At 31.1% G+C, this 19,645-nt stretch overlaps 1 protein-coding gene across 1 annotated transcript; it reads right to left on the bottom strand.

The window, feature by feature from the left end:
- Positions 1-1,841: 1,841 nt before the first annotated feature.
- LOC114295023 (uncharacterized protein At3g49140) lies at positions 1,842-11,241 on the bottom strand. Its single transcript, XM_028239195.2, has 10 exons — positions 10,968-11,241; positions 9,984-10,212; positions 8,435-8,537; positions 8,259-8,326; positions 6,165-6,362; positions 5,954-6,079; positions 5,417-5,764; positions 3,470-3,622; positions 2,966-3,061; positions 1,842-2,082 (listed from the first exon to the last, which is right to left on the bottom strand). The coding sequence occupies exons 1-10, from the start codon at positions 11,081-11,083 to the stop codon at positions 1,978-1,980; spliced, it is 1,542 nt and encodes a 513-aa protein (XP_028094996.2). The 5' UTR covers positions 11,084-11,241; the 3' UTR covers positions 1,842-1,977.
- Positions 11,242-19,645: the final 8,404 nt, after the last annotated feature.

Raw genomic sequence — 19,645 nt, 5'->3', positions numbered from 1 at the left:
AACATAGCTAGGGCTGCTGTTGTCATTTCACTTTATGCAAGCATTCACGTATTTTGATAGCTTCTAAAATACATTTAGTAAAGTATCTTCTTACATTCACATAAAAGAGTTTTCTTACAAGGCACAAGAGTCATATCATACTGTATATGTGGAGGGTGTAGAAAGATGCAAAAAGAAATTTAAGGAGTGTATCTAGAAACTTTCAAATATTTTGTAGAACAGTAAGTTACAATCCCAAAACAAAAAATCCCAAAAAGTTTTCAGAATTTCACATCAATAATCAAGATTCACTTAAACTGTAGTCGCATAACAACTTTTAATATACACTATTGATCTAAAATTAGTGATAATTTTCTAATGTCATAGGCCTTCTATTTATAGAAAGACACCTCTTCCAAGATTCATTTCGTGCTATCATATTCCAAATAAATTTGGACCAAACAATTCACTTTCTCCCTACGACAGTTTGTATCTTTAACTTACAGCTGTTACACTGGATTGGGCATTACACCATATTTGTAACAAATCAAAGAAGAAATGTATGGTTTTCACCCCTTCAAAAAACAGGAGCACGTTCGTAAAAAAGTCAGAAATTTTTGTGATAAAAGTTACGAATATTTGTAATGCACGTTATGCCATTTTGTGATAAACGTTATGAATGAAGAATTTAGGGTGTACACCCTAAAGTGAAGTTACGAACCATTGCGGTTATTTCATAAATGGTTTAACGTAAATCTTACAAACCATTTGTAGTGAGAAATATTACAAATTATTCTGATAAAAAAGTTACGACTTCTTGCCATGTATGTTATGAAATATTGTCATGTTATGCATGTGTGATGTATGTTATGAAATGTTGTTATGTTACCATGTTGTGGTAAGGTGCATATTTTTAAGGGTTAGAACCTAAGATCAATTGGGTTGATTTAAGGTTATAAACAATCAAATTTTTAAGGGTTAGAACCTAAGATCAATTGGGTTGATTTAAGGTTATAAACAAATCAAGTAAAACTAAGGAGTAGATTGGTCATGCTAGCTTAAAAACTAACAAGTTTCAAAATGTGTTCAAACATTACTTATTAGAGTTTTGCTACATCATTCCATTTTATCACCCCTAATTACACCTCTAATGAGGTAGCAAACAATTTTAAAAGAATAGAAAAGTTTGAAGAGAGTTGATTAGTTGGTATTGTTTGCCACCTCATTATAGGTGTGATTGGAGGCAATAAAATGGGGGAATGGAACATTTCTCTACTTATTAATCTTTCGAGTTGATCTCAAATGAACTTTAATTGAGCCAATAACAACCCGAGCTTGAGTAATTTGGATTTTCTACAGTGTATTTAACTAGGTTGAGCCAAATAATAGATTGTTCAACTTTGACTTGAAAATTAACAAACTTTAAAATGTGTTCAAATTAACTTGTTTTCATACTGAATCAATCTCAAACAAGCTTTTGATGAGCCCAACACAAGGCGAGCTCAAGTAGCTTAGATCATTATTTAATGGAATTAGTTGTTTAGTGGTCACTTGTTATCTCCTCCCATCAAAAAACATATGTTTCTCCATGGTACTTGATATATGCAGTACTATTTCTCCTTTACAGTCCACCAAATCTTAATTTGACCAAATCTTTGGTAGTTTGTTTCAGTATCTACCTCAGAAGAGGTTCCTCAACATGATCCAGTTCAAAAAATATATCAAACTAGTATTAACAGCAAGATATTGAGCCACTCTGCGCACTTAAAAAGATTATCGACAAAAAATATATCAAACTAGTATTAACAGGAGATCGAGCCACACAACCAAAAAGATTATCGACATAATGGCGAAGCAATGGATTTTCAAAATTGTAAATTGCATTAAATTAATCAAATACAAAAGCTGGAAAAGAGCAAGGAATATTTCTACCTGCTATATTCACTTCTCAGCCCAAGAGGGTACAACAAAACATTTATGTTGAACTACTAAAAATTGTCACAACTCTGTTTGGCGAGCTTCTTTCTTCTTTTGCAGCTTGTGATGAGTCCTAGGGAACAGTAGATCATTCAGTTGTCTCTCGGCACTATACTCTGAAGAGGCCTGCAAATACGATTCAGTTGGGACAAAAGCAAGTATTAACAATATATCAACCTCAGGCATAGGGATACTGCATCTTGTAGTCCTTCACCATCATTAATGCTTCATTTGTTTCGGCGAAAAACATTTTCCTACATTTCGTTGCAACTTTGAAACTTATGTGCTAGTCATTGTATTAGTGGTGGTGGGGTGGAAGAGGTGGGGGCGGTGGTGGTGGTGTTGTGTTGGTGGGGGCGTTGGGGTGGTGGTGGTGAGGCGGCGGAGGAGATGGCGGTGGTTGTGTGGTGGCATTAGTAAAACTTTAGTCCAGAAAATATTTTCCAAATTTGAAAAGTGAAAAAACATTTTCTGCCCATGAGCTTGTTTTCCATTTAACAAAAAAAAAAATATGTTGACTTTCATTTTCCATCATACCAAACGCCAGAAAAAGCAAAAAATATTTTTCGTCCAAACAAATGGAATGTAGTATTAGAAGTATATAGTCAATTTCATGTATGTGAACTGTGTACAAAGGTACAGGTAATGCATGACAGCCATGCATCCATCACAATTAAAATTTAGAGAATTTACTTTTTCGTTTTAGACATGTTGGACACTTGTCCAACAAGTGTGAAGGCTTCGTACAATATAAGTGCAAGCATATAGGGCCTGTGTCAGTGCCCATGTTGCTTTAAACACCCTTTATATTTTCAAATCAAGAGGTAGTCTGTACTTATTGGCGAGCTCATAAGCTTTGAAATTCAATTTCTTTTTTTTAAAAGCAGGTATCTAAACTAAACCACTAAAGCATGCAAATGAAAGGGATGTGGCTAGGAAGAGCTCAGTGCGACTTGTAAACAAAAATGTAGAATTCAAAGAAAAATGGAGGCTCTGGATAGATAGATACCCGTTTGTTAAATGTAAACCGCAATGTTTGTACTTGTGTTCCTGAGCAAATTCTCAAGTCGAAACCAAGGGCGTCCACACCAATAAGTGTTGCCTCCTGTCAAAAGTTGCAACAAGGGTTAGATATACAAAAACTCAATCAAAAGCATATAGAACAAAAAACAATAAAAAAATTTAACATGCCTTGAAACCTATTTTCTCTCCAGTTAGATGTCGAGATGCCATGCATGACTGCTAATGTGGCATGGTTATTATTAACTCAAGATCCAATCATGTCGAAAGCTGAGTTTCATTTTTATTTTCACAAAGCAGTAGATTTCAAAAGCTTCTTGTACAATGTCCAAGATTTTTTCAAACAAAATTAAAGATAGTATAAAGGTACATCAGCCTAATTGTACATAAATATGCCATCCACTAGCAAAATCCAAAACCAAAAGCTACTTACATTTTTGGTCTACATTAAAAATTATTTCAGAAACTTATTTCACAAGGTCAAGCGTGTTACCTCTGCTTGAATACCCTTGCATCTCCAACAGAGTGATTTGAGAGCTTGCGTGGTCTTTTCCCCACCAGCTTTAAGACGAGATATAATCTTGGCAGCTGAATGTGCAATAGCATCAGGTCGGGCTTTACGAAAATCTTCTACTTCAACAAAAGTCTGCAAACAGTAGAACCAATAAAACTTATAAGTTTGTTCCTTTGTTGTCAACAGTAATGATTGACCCATAGAGCCACCCACTGAAAAACCTACCATCACCATTGAGAAAGCAAGGGGAAAAAAATGGTTCCAGTAAATGATAGTGTACTCTTTAAATCAACGATTCGTAGAGTGAAAGCAAGAGCGCCCATTGTAAAAATACCTTCAGAGTATGAGCTCCTCCAGAGCGTGTTGATTAATAAAAAATACCTTAGAACTCTTAAACAAAAGGTCCGGTGGTTTACTGGTAGTTACTGTGTGGGCTAGTGCTCCTTGCCTCTGATAGGTCAAGTGCTCGAAACTTCCAGGATGCAATTGATAATTTTAACTTCTATGCGGCTCACCCTATAAAAATATGTACACGTGGCAATCAATTATAAATTGAACTCGTTTGAATTTCGCTGATTTAATCTGCTTTTGTTCTAAATTCACCAAGCCGTTCGTGATCCATCGACCATATTGTAGGGATCAGGTGACTTAAAGAGTGCACTGTTACAAGCCAATATGTTTAAAAAGAATCATGCTTCCATACCACAACATAGCATTACGGGCAAATTACACAAATAGTCCCTATAGTTTGGGGTTTGTGTCACTTTGGTTCCTAACTTTTCAATTGTAACACATTTGACCCTGAATTTTAAATCTTGTTCCAAATAAAGACAATTGAAGATATCATTAGATTTTGCAAGGGTAAAATTGTCAATTTGATAAAATATAAACTAATTTGACAAAAATAAATGTCAAACAAATATTTTTGAAGTTTTAAAAATTATTTCTACTCACTAAAAATAAAATTATGTAAAATTGATATATCTTTTAGACATTTATTTATTTTTTTTACCAAATTAATTTTTATTATACGTTTAGATGATAATCATGTAAAATTAATTTTAAAAAATTAATCATGTAATTTTTATTAATTTTACATAATTTTATCATTGGTAGATAAAAATAATTTTTAAAAAATTAAAAATATTTTTTTGACATTTATTTTTGTCAAATTAGTTTATATTTTATTAAATTGACGATTTTACCCTCAAAAATCTAATGATATTTTCAATTGTCCTTGTTTGGAACAAGATTCAAAATTCAGGGTCAAATGTGTCACAATTAAAAAGTCAGGGACACAAGCCCCAAACTATAGGGACTATTCGTGTAATTAACCCTAGAAATCCATTCACATACCAAGTTTAGCATGACCATAATAACACATAAAAGCATAGAACACAATTATTAAATATATTTAAGATTTCTTGCCCACATGTCTACCTATGTTAAGTCATTTATTTCCTTTTCCCTTTTCATAGTTGTACAGTATACATCTCAAGCCAACTAGACGACATAGAGTACAATAAAAAAGTGCCCACAAATAATGGTGCAAGATTTCATTTGTTTACAAAAATTTTGACAGACATCAGCTAGACCCTAACAAGTAAGAGTGCAAAAAAGGTTATGTTTCCATCCTGATCAAACTACATGTCATATCAGATGGAATGACTTTTAAAGAAAGCTAAAAAAGAGCAAGCTTCATTCATGAAATGAATAATTAATGTGGTTTCTGATATTTCTTGTTAGAATCTGCACTTTTCGTCACTGAGGTAGGAAACCTCCGAGGCTCTAACTAATCTTCAGGATTTTCAAGTACACAACTGACTGCTAGTCATGCATGATAAATGAAAAAACTCCAAATGTCAAAACCAAGTTCATAAGCAACTGCTCTATTTTAAGATGCTACTAAGAAATCTAAAAATATACCTGATGTCCATGTGCTGAAATCAATTGAATCTTAATCATCTCTAGCTTGTAGAATGAAGTCCCATTTCTAACGCTTTCACCCTTCTCCAATTCCTCTGCCCAAATGTCGCTATCTTGAGCTGACCCTGGCCCATGTCTGTGACCATTAATGATTCCAATGTCTTCTACTTTGTCTTCTACACTTCTCTCAATCTGATCCGAGTTATTATCACCAGATTGATCATTGGATTCAGATATATGTTTCTGTATGACAGAATGTTCTTCAATAAAGGCTGGTCTTAGAAGGCCTTGAACAGCAAGGCCAGCAGGAGGCTGATCCATAAAATCTATAGGATCATCTGATGCAACCTGAGCAACAACAAGAAGTTCAAACAAAAATATGAAGCCCCAGTAAACTTATTATTTGGTGATTCAAATAGAAAAGAGGAAAGAGAAGACAGACAAAATTGTTAAAAAAAAAAGAGAAGAAAATGTTTAGATTTTTGTACACTATAAATTACGATTTCATCATAGCATTGAAGACTTGCAAAAAATTACCTCAGACATTTTTTTAGCAAAATACATCGGATGAGAAAAACGCATGGTCTCCAATTTTGCCCAGTCCCCAAGTGATTCATCAGAATCCTCCTGATCTTCCTCATCTTCAAGAATGGAAACCCATTCCTACAAATAAACATTTAAACTAAAATGGGCAAGGCCATAGAGCTACAAGTCCCATGCTTGAAAAACTTAAATAAAGAGTAGTCACCCCATCATAATTGTCATCCTCATCCTCATCTTCATCTTCATCTTCATCATCATCATCATCATCATCATCATCATCATCATTGTCTTCAACATCACTATCTTCATCATCAATTTCCTCAATACCAAAATCAATTTCTGATGAACCTGCTAATTCCATCTCACTAAGCAATTCTGCAGTATCCAAGCCTATTATGACTTGCTGCATTGTTTTTAAAACTAAGTAAGCACTGTGTTCAAAAAACATATTTAAGGGATAAAACTATAAAACTGTAATAAATATATTAGTGGTTGCACAAATGCAATGCACCCAAGTCAGTGTTACATGGACTCTTCTATTGCCCCCACGATACTCATGTCCACCAGATATGACAAGAACCACGGTGTGGGAAATATGTCCGACCCCTTCTATCTGATTTAGACACTTAGATTCTCAACTTATATAATGTTTGAAGAAGAAAATGCTCGTATTTGCTACTAAAAAAATATTTCTTGCCTCACCTGGTCCCTGTATCCGTACCCAATTGGATAAATATCCCAATATAGTAAGATTTATGTTTAGGAAAAACATTCGGACATGCACTCGTACCTGATACTAGTACGTGAGTCCATAGAACATAGACACAAGTAATAGGTGAAAGCTATCACAATATATGCGACTAACAAGACGGTCATAAGAAATTTTAAGGTAAAGCTATGATTCACCCAAGGTTGTCAGTCCCATACCAGGGTACCGGCCAAGATATACTGTTTTGACTAAAAATATATTACATACACAGCTCCGTTTCGTTCTGGTGAAAATACCGGACTATTCCGGCTCATCTCAGAAATTACGGTGCATTTCGGCTTGTCCGGCCCCCGACTGGTTTCGTCTGATACAAATAAAAACCATAAAATACTTCCAACCAGTGCTCTCCGGAAAGTTTCTGGAAGTGATCTAACATGTGACGAAGGACCAAAGTAACCGAAGGCTGAGAGCATAAAAAAGCTCTGGAAGGGAGAGAGAATATTCAATTCTAATGTGAGATTTTTTCAACTTTTTGGATGTGATGTGATTTTGCTGCGCGATTTGATACATACAATAATAAATCTATGAAACTGACAGAGAGTTAATTTAAGGACATAATCCAGTGTGGCACTACTCATGTGCACCAATGCAACAAAAATATATCAAATTATTATATTTTAAATGAATTTAATATTTTTCATAAATATATGATAGTTACAACGATAAATCCGAAATGGTACAATGAAATGTATCGGTACCAATATGTACCATACCAATTAAGAAAACGGTACATTAACTGGTATGGTATCGACAACTTTGGATTGGATTCACCATTAGTTATGACTTTCAACAATTTGAAATAAATAAAAATGAAACAATGGTAAAAGTCATGTAATTCTTTACAAATTTATGTAAATGTACAATGTTGACAAAAAGAAAAGTTCCAGTAGAATAATAAACCATAGAGCAAGACAAAGGGACATGGAAACAACTAGAGCTGAATAAGACAAAATTTCAATGAAGAGGAGTTCAAGCAGCTGAGATATATAAAAAATTTAGAGAAGGTGGCAAGGGTACACCCCTTTTAAGAGAGAGAGAGAGAGAGAGAGAGAGAGAGAAACTATATCACCAACAAAAACAAAAGATCCAAAAACGTAATACTCCACAAGCTAAAATGTCCCTTCTTCAAGGATCAAAATTACTAAACCCTTTCCCTCACCACTTCCTGCACACTGGCCCACTAGGTCCACACTCTCCTTTTGGCCTTCACAATTAATTGTGCGCTCTAACCTCTTAAGCTCCCTCTTTTTCCTCGCGGATGAAGACCCTCCTTCCTTTTTACTCTTAGCTTTACGAAGTCCCCTGCCACCATCTTTTATCAGTATCTGCCTAGCTTCAGACTCAAAACCTATGTAAGAAACCCCCAGAATATCACAAACACTACTCATGAACGGACAAAGCAAAGCCAAAGGAGGAAAAGGACAAGGAAAATCTTAATGCATCATCCAGGCACCACCTTAATATGCTTGTGACTATGCATATGTGCAAGTATTGCATGAGCGAGTTTGTTAGAAGTCTACATTCACATACCACAAGGTTATCCTCAGCACTTAGGGTTTTCAGAATGTCTTCATCATTTTTAACCTGAAAATAAATATCTGACAAGAAGCCAGAGCATATAAAACTTCAATAGAATAGGTGGAGCTGCCAACCACAAACCAAGATTACTAACTATTATAACAACGATCTGATATATCCAAACTTACTTCCATATTCATCAGTCACATAAGGCAAATCTGGCCAGAAAATGTTATCATGAACTTCTTCATTTACAAAACCTGTAAACATTAGTGTTGCTTTGCTGTTTACCTGAAGAAGAAATGATAGAAGAAGAAACATCAGATATGCATATCCAGGCACAGGATTGATAAAAAAATGTGGCTGTAATTATTGGAGTATGTTACAATTAAGACAATGAATCCATTGGCAAGCAACCAGGAGGAAAAATATTATTGAACAGCTTGATCCGGATGCCTTTTAGAAGGAGGCTGATGGAAAAAATTTAGTGTTTTGGCAAGTAATCTGCTAAAAATATTTTCCTTTTAACTGCAAATTTGCCTTGTATCTCATTTACATTTGGGGAAAAAAAATTCTTGCAATATGTAAACTGATCTCATTACAAGCATGGCCTTGCAAATTGGGATTCAGGTGATTTCAGTGTAATTGGAAGCACTAAATCTGGTTAAACATTTAGACCTACTTCATCCGTTCAATTGTTCCCATGAAATTTCAATTGCTTATTCAATTTGAAAGTTTTAAGCAGAGTGGATGTTGTAGTAATTTTAATTCCTAGAGATTAAAGAGAGTTAAAGAGAGCAGGTGCCACTTCCTTTTTTGCTTAAATCACGGTTGTTAAAATCGTGATCCTAGGTAGGATCGGTGAGAGAGACTAGTGGATCAAATCGAGGATTGTAAGACCCTACTTTCTATCAAAAAAGAGATAAAAATACAAATTAAAATGATACATATTAAAAATAAGGAGAAAAATCATAAAATCTACGATCCTACCTATGATCCTATACGATCCTGTATGACCCTACACGATCCTACTTGTGATCCTATTATAACATCGATCCTACAACAATTTGGATCGTTTTAGCAATGTAGGATCGTACGATCCGGATTGCAATTTTAATAACCATGGTTTAAATTTATTGAAGCATGCATTCAAATGACCTCACATATTAACCAATTACCATGACTTAAAGCCCTTTCAACCCTCCTCTACTAAAGGCCAACAAAATAAATCCTCCTAGATGATTATTCCAAACAAACACTCATACATTATCTCAATGAGTTTAACTTCATTAAACTAAGATTGCATTTGGGTTTATCTATTTGAAATTAAAGAATTTGGATATTAATTATTCAAGGAGAATAACTCAAATTTAGTTATCAATTTTAAGATTAAATTTGAGAGCTTCATCACGAGAGATTATGATAAATTTGAAATACCAATATAAAAGTGGTTTTTTAAAATCCTTCATACTAAATATTGTAGTTGCACCAACATCATAATAACATATTCTCTTCTCACTCACCTATCTTACCCTCTAATTGCTCACTCTGTTACCCTCTAATTTCGCCATCTATCTATAATAATAGCCAACTCTCCAATACTTTCATAAAGTTCTAACCTCGTATCTCTACATTTGAAACCCACCTATCCAAACAAACGTAAGTTCAATTAGAATTCATTCTTCCACAAAATCATATTCTATGTCTTGAAAACCAAATGTTTGCACTTTGCAATACCTCAATGATGGTCCTAGTAATTTCTGCCGGTGTAAGTCTGGCATCTCCGGCCTCCATCAATTCTGATTCTACAATGTCCTCAAATGGATGGTACCGTGACGGCTTTGCATTCGGTTTTATGGGACTTGAAGCTGCCCCTGATTGCTCCTCCGCAGAAGCTCTAACTCTGTTCTTGACAAAACTGTTCCTTCTCATACAAGAACCATCCGCTAATCTCTGAAATTTGTTCCTGCAAATCAATTTCAACCAATTTCTTTGAACTCCTCCTTCTAAATATAGCTAGTTGTGAAAACAATTTCCTCTTGCATCAATTTCACTTTTATCCTCTAAAATTAATCTCGTCTATTCAGTCCAAAAGTTTCTGATTTCCCTTCATGTGATCCAATTAGGCTGTGTTGGGTTTACGTATTTGAGAGGTGATTTGGAAACAGAAAGGAAAAGATGCATGAAATGTAGTTATATTTTACCACCCTTTTCCCTTTCTATTTCCAAATCCATGAACCAAACACACCCTCAGAGACGACTGGACCTATCACTAATTGATGAAGCCTACTTCAATGAATAAAAAGTAATTGTTATAATTTGGACAAGTTGAATCATACAATTTGTGCAAAGTTGCCATGATCATACAATTCTATGATTTAAGTTGTTCAAGTTCTTGAATAATTTGTTTTCCATCAAATTCATTGATTTGTATATTGAACAAAGCGTACTGAAATCATAAATGTACGAACTAAGTAGATGAAATTGATAGTTTAGCGATGAAATGAGCAAAAATAAAAAAAAAATGGTGATAGTTTAGAGGATAAAAGTGAAAATCATCATTTCCACTGCTTTTGTATCTTGAGAAAGTGCAACAAAGAGAAAAGAAAGTTAAAAATGTGAATACCGGGAGGAATGAGTGTAAAATAAGCTAAGATTATAAAGTTTGGGGTCTATTCATTTTCCATTACATTTTCCTGGGAAAGAAAATGGAAGTAGTACCAAGGCATGAAGAGTCTGGTGGAGTGAGAAAGGCGGCGGGAGGTGGTGGAGGAGTCGAATCTGGCGGAGGCGGTGGAGGAGAATCGGACGGCGGTGGAGGGTTCTGCCATCAGCATTTTTTTGGTGATGGCGGTGAGAAAAGATCAGAGAGAGAGAGAGAGAGAGAGAGAGAGAGGAGAGAGCTTTTTGTTGTCTGATTGCTTTGGGGGTTGTTGTGTGGTTCTATTTTATCCGATGAGGCGCGTGAGGTGTCGTGTCGTGTTAGAGGCTGTTTATGCTTGGTGTTGTACATACATTTCCTACTATACTCTCTGTCTTCAGTTCGGCAGTAGGGATTCTCTGCTACGTTTTTACTTTACAATCGCTACAGCCAGACGCTACGACCAATGAGCGTCATATCATATATCATACCATAAAAATAAGGATAAATTTACCCTCACTTGCCCATAAACCTGAAAAAGATACGGTTAATTTCACACCTCCCATATAATTATAACTTTTCTAGAAACAGTAACCCAAATTAATGTTAATTGTAAGAAAAATAATTTATTTACATAATTTTTCTTCCTACATTCTCCAAATGACATGATAATTAAAATTTAAAAAATTAATTCATATTTTAATATTTTTTCAAAATTTTCCTTCCGTACATTTTGTCTCGTCACCTCTCCAAATGACATGATAGCTAAAATTTGAAAAATTAACTCATATTTTAATATTTTTTAAAAATTCTCCTTGGTTACATTTTGTCTTATCATCTTATTTAGAGATTGTGGAAAGAAAAATGTAAAAATTTGTATTTAATTATTTTAAAAATAAAAAATAAAAAATTTGCATCATAAGACGCGAATAATAAATTAATTTTATCTAAAGTCTATATTAATGTATAAGTTAGTTTTAAACTAATCCAATCCAATGACTAATAAAAACATTGTTAGGAATAATAATTTTGTAGGTATTTAATATTAATTATTTATAATTTAATTTATCAAAGATTTAACATAATAATTATTTTTATTAAATATTTTAGTTAAAAATTGAATTAATTAATTTTAGAAAACCTATGCAAAAAAAATAAAATAAAATTTGGTGACAATGTGGGTGATTAATCACCCGACACTTGTATGCATGCATGTAATAGTGCGAAAATATGCTCATTGGATACCTTGGAATTGGAAGATATGATGGGACTTATGAGAGAGAGAGAACCTTAGTGAGATTAGGGATGGCAATGGATAACCTACTCTGTAGGTATTCATTGAGATCCAACCCAAATATATCCTACTCTGTAGGTATTCATTGAGACCCAACCCAAATATATGAGTTTTTCCCTTTTTTCTTATCCATTGGGTTGGGTAGGTGATATTCTTTAAATATCCACTGAGGATGGGTTGGGATTGGTACCCACTATTTTCCCCAAATGTTTTTTTTTTTTTTTTTTTTTTTTTTTTTTTTTTAAGATTCACAATCAAAGATAAATATACATTCAATTTTTTTCTTTTATTTATTTATTTATTTTTTCAAGTTCACAAAAAATTCTTTTTTTTTTACTATTTATTTAAGATTCACAACCAAAACTAAATATACATTCAATCTTTTTTTCTTTTATTTTTTTTTTCAGGTTCACAAAAAACATTTTTTTTTTTTTAAGATTCACAACCAAAACTAAATATACATTCAATCTTTTTTCTTTTATTTATTTTTTTTTTTTTCAGGTTCACAAAAAACTCTTTTTTTTTTTTGTTTTAAGATTCACAACCAAAACTAAATATACATCCAATCTTTTTTCTTTTATTTATTTTTTTATTTTTTCAGGTTTACAAAATTTATTTTTTTTTTTTTTTAAGATTCACAACCAAAACTAAATATACATTCAATCTTTTTTCTTTTATTTATTTATTTTTTTCAGGTTCACAAAAAACTCTTTTTTTTTTTTGATCCACAACCAAAACTAAATATACCTCCAATCTTTTTTTTTATTATTATTTTTATTTTTAAGGTTCACAACCATTTTTTAAAAAAAAATTTAAGATTTACAACCAAAGCTAAATATACATTCAATCTTTTTTCTTTTGTTTTATTTTTTTTTATTTTTTAAGGTTCACAACCTTTTTTTTTTTTTTTTTTTTTTTAAGATTCACAACCAAAACTAAATATACATTCAATCTTATTTTATTTTATTTGGCTCAAGAATAAAATCAAATACACATTAACTAACATTATCACATTATTCTTGTCAAATTTTATGCATATTTAGAATTTTTTAAATTTATTTAAAAAAATTAAGGATACTGTCTAGTGCAGGTTTCGGTTTACTTTTCTATGTTATTTTATTTTGTTATGTATTGTAATTTTCATAATGGTTTGCTTGTTTTGAAATTTCAATTAACGAGTATGAATCTATTTGTTTCATGTTATCACACAATTTATACAATATATATATATATATATATATATGAATGTATTTGAAAATAAAGAAATTGTAGAGAATCGAAACAAGCATGAGTCGTGATTGGTTAGAAATGATGGGTACAAAGATTTATTTGCTGAAAAAATAAAAAGGGGATACAAAGTCTTACTAAATATTTTTTTTTAAATAAAAGAATTTTTCTTAGTTATGAACAGATTTAACTGAAATCAGCTTGTTTCCCAATGTTATGCTTCATTTATTTAGATAGAAAATATTTTTTAATGAAAAATATTTTTTATAAAAAAAATTAAAAATATATTTTTTTTTATTTGGTGGTGGTAGTGATGGAACGAAGGTGAAAGTAGAGATGGTGACATAGTGGTGGGGTGATGGCGGTAGTGATGATGGTAGTGGCTATGGTGATGGTAGTGTGATAGTGAAGGTGAGAATAGTAGTGATGGTGTTGTGAAATTAATAAAAATTTAATTGAAAAAGCATTTTTTATTTTTTAAAAGTAACAAACAACAAAATTCGTGGGGACTAAAGGAAGAAGATGGATGATGGATTGGGTGTGGTAAGGCATAGGTATCTTAAAATGAATGGTTCAGATTTATTAAAAGGTATAATTAGATTTTGGATAAATTAAAATGAATGGCTCAAATTTGCTAAGAGAAAGATGGTTTAATTTCTAAAATGTCTATGGCTAAGAGATCAACAAACAATTCCTTATTTATGCCCTGATGCAATTTAATATGGGTCTTATAACACTTTCTTCAAACAGGTTCTTTCACATTTTATTTCTTCAAATAGGCTCTTATAACATTGTAAACAAGTTCTTATAACATGTAGGGGAGAGAGTGAGAGTGAGAGAGAGAGAGATGGTTGTAATTTTTTTTTTAATCTTCCACGTTCTTCCACATTTTTTTTAATTACTAAAACTTATTTGATTGTCTCAAAATTATATATTTGATTATTATAAAACAAACTTTTTAATTAATTAATTAATGTGTATTTGATTTTGTTGTTGAACCAAATAAAATAAAATAAGATTGAATGTATATTTAGTTTTTTTTGTGAACCTTAAAAAAAATAAAAAAATAAGTTGTTAACATTAAATATATTAAAAAGAAAGAAAAAAGATTGAAGGTATATTTAGCTAAAACCTTAAAAAAAAAAAAAAAAAAATTGTTAGCATTAAATATATTAAAAAAGATTAAAGGTATATTTAACTTTTGTTGTGAACCTTTAAAAAAAAAAAATTGTTAACATTAAATATATTAAAAAAGAAAGAAAAAAGATTGAAGGTATATTTAACTTTTGTTGTGAACCTTAAAAAAAAAAAAAAAAAAAAAAAAAAAAAAAAAAAAAAAAAAAAGTTGTTAACATTAAATATATTAAAAAAGAAAAAAAAGATTTAAGGTATATTTAACTTTTGTTGTGAACCTTTAAAAAAAATTAACATTAAATATATTAAAAAAAAGAGAAAAAAAATTGAAGGTATATTTAGCTTTTGTTGTGAACCTTAAAAAAAAAAAAAATTGTTAACATTAAATATATTAAAAAATAAAGAAAAAAGATTTAAGGCATATTTAGCTTTCGTTGTGAACCTTAAATAAATAAAAAAAAAAGTGATTGTTAACATTAAATATAAAAAATAAAAATAAAATAAAAATGGGGATTAAAGTGGGTTGGGGAAAATCCAAACCCATTAGGATATGGGGAGGGTGGTACCCATGGGGAATGGGAAATGGGGAATGGGGAAAATTTATTATAAGAGAATGGGAATGGGAAATTAATATCCACTCCATTAACCCCTATTGTCATTCCTAAGTCAGATGATGAACTCCTATATATACGTACACATATGCTTGCATGCTTCTCTGATCAGAGAAAAGAAGAAAAAAAAAATCTATGCTTTCTTTTAAAAAGTTGTTAAGGCCTCGTTTGGGAACAGGTTAATTTAGTAATTTTTTGGCTATTTGGCTAAAAAGGTAGGTAAAAAAAACTTGTATGTTTGGGATGACTTTTTGGCTAATTACTAAAAGATGTGCAAAAAGTAGAGAGAAAAGAGAATCTTTGACTTTTTGGTATGAGTTGTTGATTTTTTGGCTAATTTAGTAACTTTTTGACTAATTAGCTAAAAAAGTATGTCCCCAAACGGGGCCTAAGAATGATGTTTAGTTGATCTAGAAATTTTTGTAACAATTATTTTAATTTTGTATGAATTTATATAAAATTTTAATTAAATTTAAAACTGTAGACAGATTTTATTGCATGTTTGAAAAATCATTAAAAATCCAATATTAAATCAAATTTGGTAATTTCTAAATAAAAAATAAAATTTGAAAAGTCTAGTTTCATAATAATTTTTTATATTATGGAATTGATTTATAAATTTAAATGTGGAATTATTTTTAAAAAATGTGACGAATCTGTGTCATGGAATTTCTTGAAATTTTACCGATTTATTTATAACTTATTTTTGGGAATTTCTTTCTAGAAAATGACCATAACATGTTTGTTGAATATTCCATGTAATTCCATGAATTTTAGAATTGTAAATAATTTATTTATAATTTTAATTACAAAAAGTATGCTCTGAAATTTTCTGGACAGATCGAGACAAAACCAGGATTATTACTTCAATTATTTATTAGGACTAAAAGTAAATATTGTGCTGGTCCAATTAATTAAATCCTGTAAATTAGTAGTCCATGCATGTGTGTGGTTATAGTTCACTTTTAAGTATCTAAAATTATAATTTCATACAATGGTTTAATGTAACTGTTTATTATAATTTTGTACATTAATTGATTATTGCATAACATATGTGTAATATTTTATGTTAGAAATTTTAATGAAATGGTATAACACTAATGGTGATTGAAATTTATAATTATTTGTGATTAACATTAAAACTAACTAAAATGATTAACGGCATGTACAAAATTAACGATTGAGGGTTGGTTAATGCCGGTAGTTCAAGGTGAACCCTAGTTTTTTATAAAATCCTAAGATGGCATGAGACTTATTTGAACCCTTATTGGTATTTAGTTTTGGGATAAAGGTGGATGTGCAGCGCAGGGAGGTTCCGTATCCCTGGCAGACCGTTCCCTTCGGGCAGAATATGGATGTCACAGCTTGGGTATATAACTCTGAGTGTGGGCATACTTAGTAACACTTGAATATTTGACCAGGGGGTTTTCAAATTAACTGTGGCCATGACTTAGTGGTTAGTAAGAAAATCTCTTTGGTGATATTTTGAGTGTCACCTAAACTATTAAAATTGTTAAAATTATTTTAATGATTGTTATATTGTTATTTTATTAATTTTGTTATTTTCTCTTAATTAAAAAAATAATAGGTTTGTTGTGTTTTCTTACCGTGTTGCAAAACTCATAACATATGTTTTGTTACCTTAGCATTTTATGTCAGATTCTGATGAGGAAGAAGTGGAAGCTGAAATTGGAACCGCTGCTAATATAGAGCCTTGGCTGACTTGAAGCCATGACTTTAGCACAATAAAATCTTACTATTTTATGTATTAATGATTTAAGATGTTATAATGTTGCTTAATATTGTATTTGAACCTTTATTTTTATTTTTATTTTAGATGGCGTTTGGGAAGTGGGTTTTTATGTAGGTTTTTTTAAATGTAGGATATTATTGAAGAAATTTTTTTTTGTGTTTGGGAAGATAGTTGAGTTTTTTTGTGGTTAGATGTGATGTCTGTGAGAAAAAAAGTGAAATGATTATAGGGTTGAATGTGATATTTTGTTTGGATGTGTTTTTTTTGGTTTTGCAAAATTTTTGTCTTTTAATAGAAAAAATGAGAAAAACCCAACTACAATCCTTCCCAAACACCACCTTAATTTAGTGTAGTTAAACTTTTGGTTGTGTGATAATTGAAATTTTCCTATTAAGATATTAAAATTTCAATTTTAATAAGTTATTTTGTTATTTAATTTCTTATGATGTTTCAAAAAAAAATATTTTGGGACATCACAAAGAAATTGTGTGGATGTAACATTACTGTAATAATAAATAGACAATCACTTTCGGTAATACCTCCCATTGCCAACAACCATCTTGGGTTAATATTTCTAACCATCGACAATCACCTCCCATAACTCACATTTTACTTGTTTTTAAAATAAAATTTTAAAATATTATGTACCAAACATACTTTTTGCTCTAATTTTTACTTTGTGAGCCAGAATAAACCGACGGTAAGAGCATCCACAACAGCTATTTCTCCTGTTCATTCGGCTTAGCTCTCTCTCACTTATCTCTTTGGCACCAATTTGTGTGTTTGATTAAGCTTCACTTCACCAGCAGTGACCAGCACAATTACATACCTCAAGCTCTAACTTTCTATCCGCAACCCAAGGTTAGTTTTATTTGTTCTTTTTCTTTTACGGCATTTTTTGTTGTTGATTTCAATTTAGATATCATGGTTTTACCTGTGGTAAAAAATTAATACTACATCTATTTATTTTGCACATGTTTGCTGTTATTTCAATTTAACTCTTACATTATGAATTTAATAGTGCCCAAATTGTATAGTCCAAATTTTACCCTAGATTGAGCTTCCATATAAGGGAGACATGTTTATGCAAAACTATAGCAATCTCTTAATAGTGAGATTTGTCTAATTCATGTACAAGCCATGTTGCTGGAAGCAAAACAACAACATGGCATGACCTTTGATTTGTCAAGCCAATCATGCCATTTTAGATGTTCATCAACCAGCATTTTCCACTCAACCACACTAAAACACACACAAAGTATATGTGGAAAAATGTATTCATTGTACAAGTATAATAGTTTACAAAGTTTTATAAGGCTCTCACCCTCACAAGTGCTCACTCTTGGCACTCTCTCTGATTCTCACTCTATAACTTTCTTGGATCTCCTCTTAGATGATCCTTACAAATGAGGTCTCTCTCCTTATATGATCATCCATCTCCTCAATAGATAGCTATGATCATTTTGATCCAAGGGTTAAATATTTAGGACAACTGTCCTTTTACTACCTTCTAAGATTCTTTATAATAAAGTAGTATATGGTAGGCTTCTCAACAACATTCTAGGATGTTGCAGACTCTTTTGGATTTTTCAAAGTTTTTTCACTATGTTTTGGAATCTTCCAAGCCACCCCAGACCCTTTTACCACGTTTTAAAGCCTTCCAGCATATTGTTAACACATTCTCACATCTTCTGAAGCCTTTGAATGCCTCTATAAACTTCAAACGCTACTTCTTATGTCACAAAAACTCTCAAGCAGCAGCAACTTGCTGGTGGCTGTTGCAACAAATAATGAAATGGGAGAAAAATATTGTTATATTTGAAAGAAAAAAAATAAAAAAAGAGAGGATATTTTAATGGAAGATAGTTTAAAAAGAAAGTCTTGTTTAAGTGTATATTGAAAAAAATGACTAACTAAAATAGAAAAATAAGGGTCCATTTGGTTTGATTTTAATAATTAATTCTGAAAGATAATTTTAAAAAAAAATTTAACAAAATTTAAAAATTTGTTTGGTTGTATATTTTGAAAAATAATTTTTAGAAATTTGAAAATTTAAAACTTATTTGGTTTTGAGTTTTTAAAACAAGTTTTGGAGTTTTTTATTTTTATTTTTTGTGATTTGTTATTTACAGTAAACTTTTTTCATATTTTTATCATATATATATATAGAATAATGCTTGGGACCCCCTTTTAGGGGTCACCCCCTCACCCCCCCTTTGCCACGTGGCGAGTGGTGATTGGAGGAGTAGGAAAAAAAAGAAGAAAAAAAAGAAAATGTAACCAACGAGAGAGAGAGGGGGTCAAAGGGGGTGGGAGGAAAAGGGGGATGAATCATTGTTGATATATATATATATATATAATTTTTTAGATTCACCTAATCTAAATGTACTTTTTAGATACACTTAAATATAATTTTTGTATTTTAGTCAAATATTTTACTTTTGGAATTTTTTTTAAAAAAAGAGTTTCGATCCATAATTTATTGTTTGTAATGAACTTTTTAAAATATTTTAATCAATATTTTTTAGTTTTTAGATTTACTTAATCTAAATACGCTTAAAGCGGGTATAAAATTTAAGAAAAAATATTTTAAAAAATCAGTAAATACTAGTAAATATACAAATATATATATATATATATATATTTAAATTTATTTAATCTAAATACACTTACAATGCATAAAATTAATGAAAAAATCTTTTAAAAGATCACTAAATACTAACAAATATACACACACAC

The sequence above is a fragment of the Camellia sinensis genome, chromosome 8, assembly GCF_055761805.1.
Source record: "Camellia sinensis isolate YWXY chromosome 8, ASM5576180v1, whole genome shotgun sequence".
NCBI lineage: Eukaryota > Viridiplantae > Streptophyta > Magnoliopsida > Ericales > Theaceae > Camellia > Camellia sinensis.
This window is presented reverse-complemented; position numbering and strand designations above follow the sequence as displayed.

Excerpts from the sequence above, each read along its gene's own strand:
- LOC114295023 (XM_028239195.2), bottom strand. The coding sequence starts at position 11,083 with ATGCTGATGGCAGAACCCTCCACCGCCGTCCGATTCTCCTCCACCGCC. Across the intron at positions 6,080-6,164 it reads AGGATGACAATTATGATGGG|GAATGGGTTTCCATTCTTGA; the intron begins GTGACTACTCTT and ends GTTTATTTGTAG. Across the intron at positions 3,623-5,416 it reads TTTCAGCACATGGACATCAG|ACTTTTGTTGAAGTAGAAGA; the intron begins GTATATTTTTAG and ends TACTGTTTGCAG.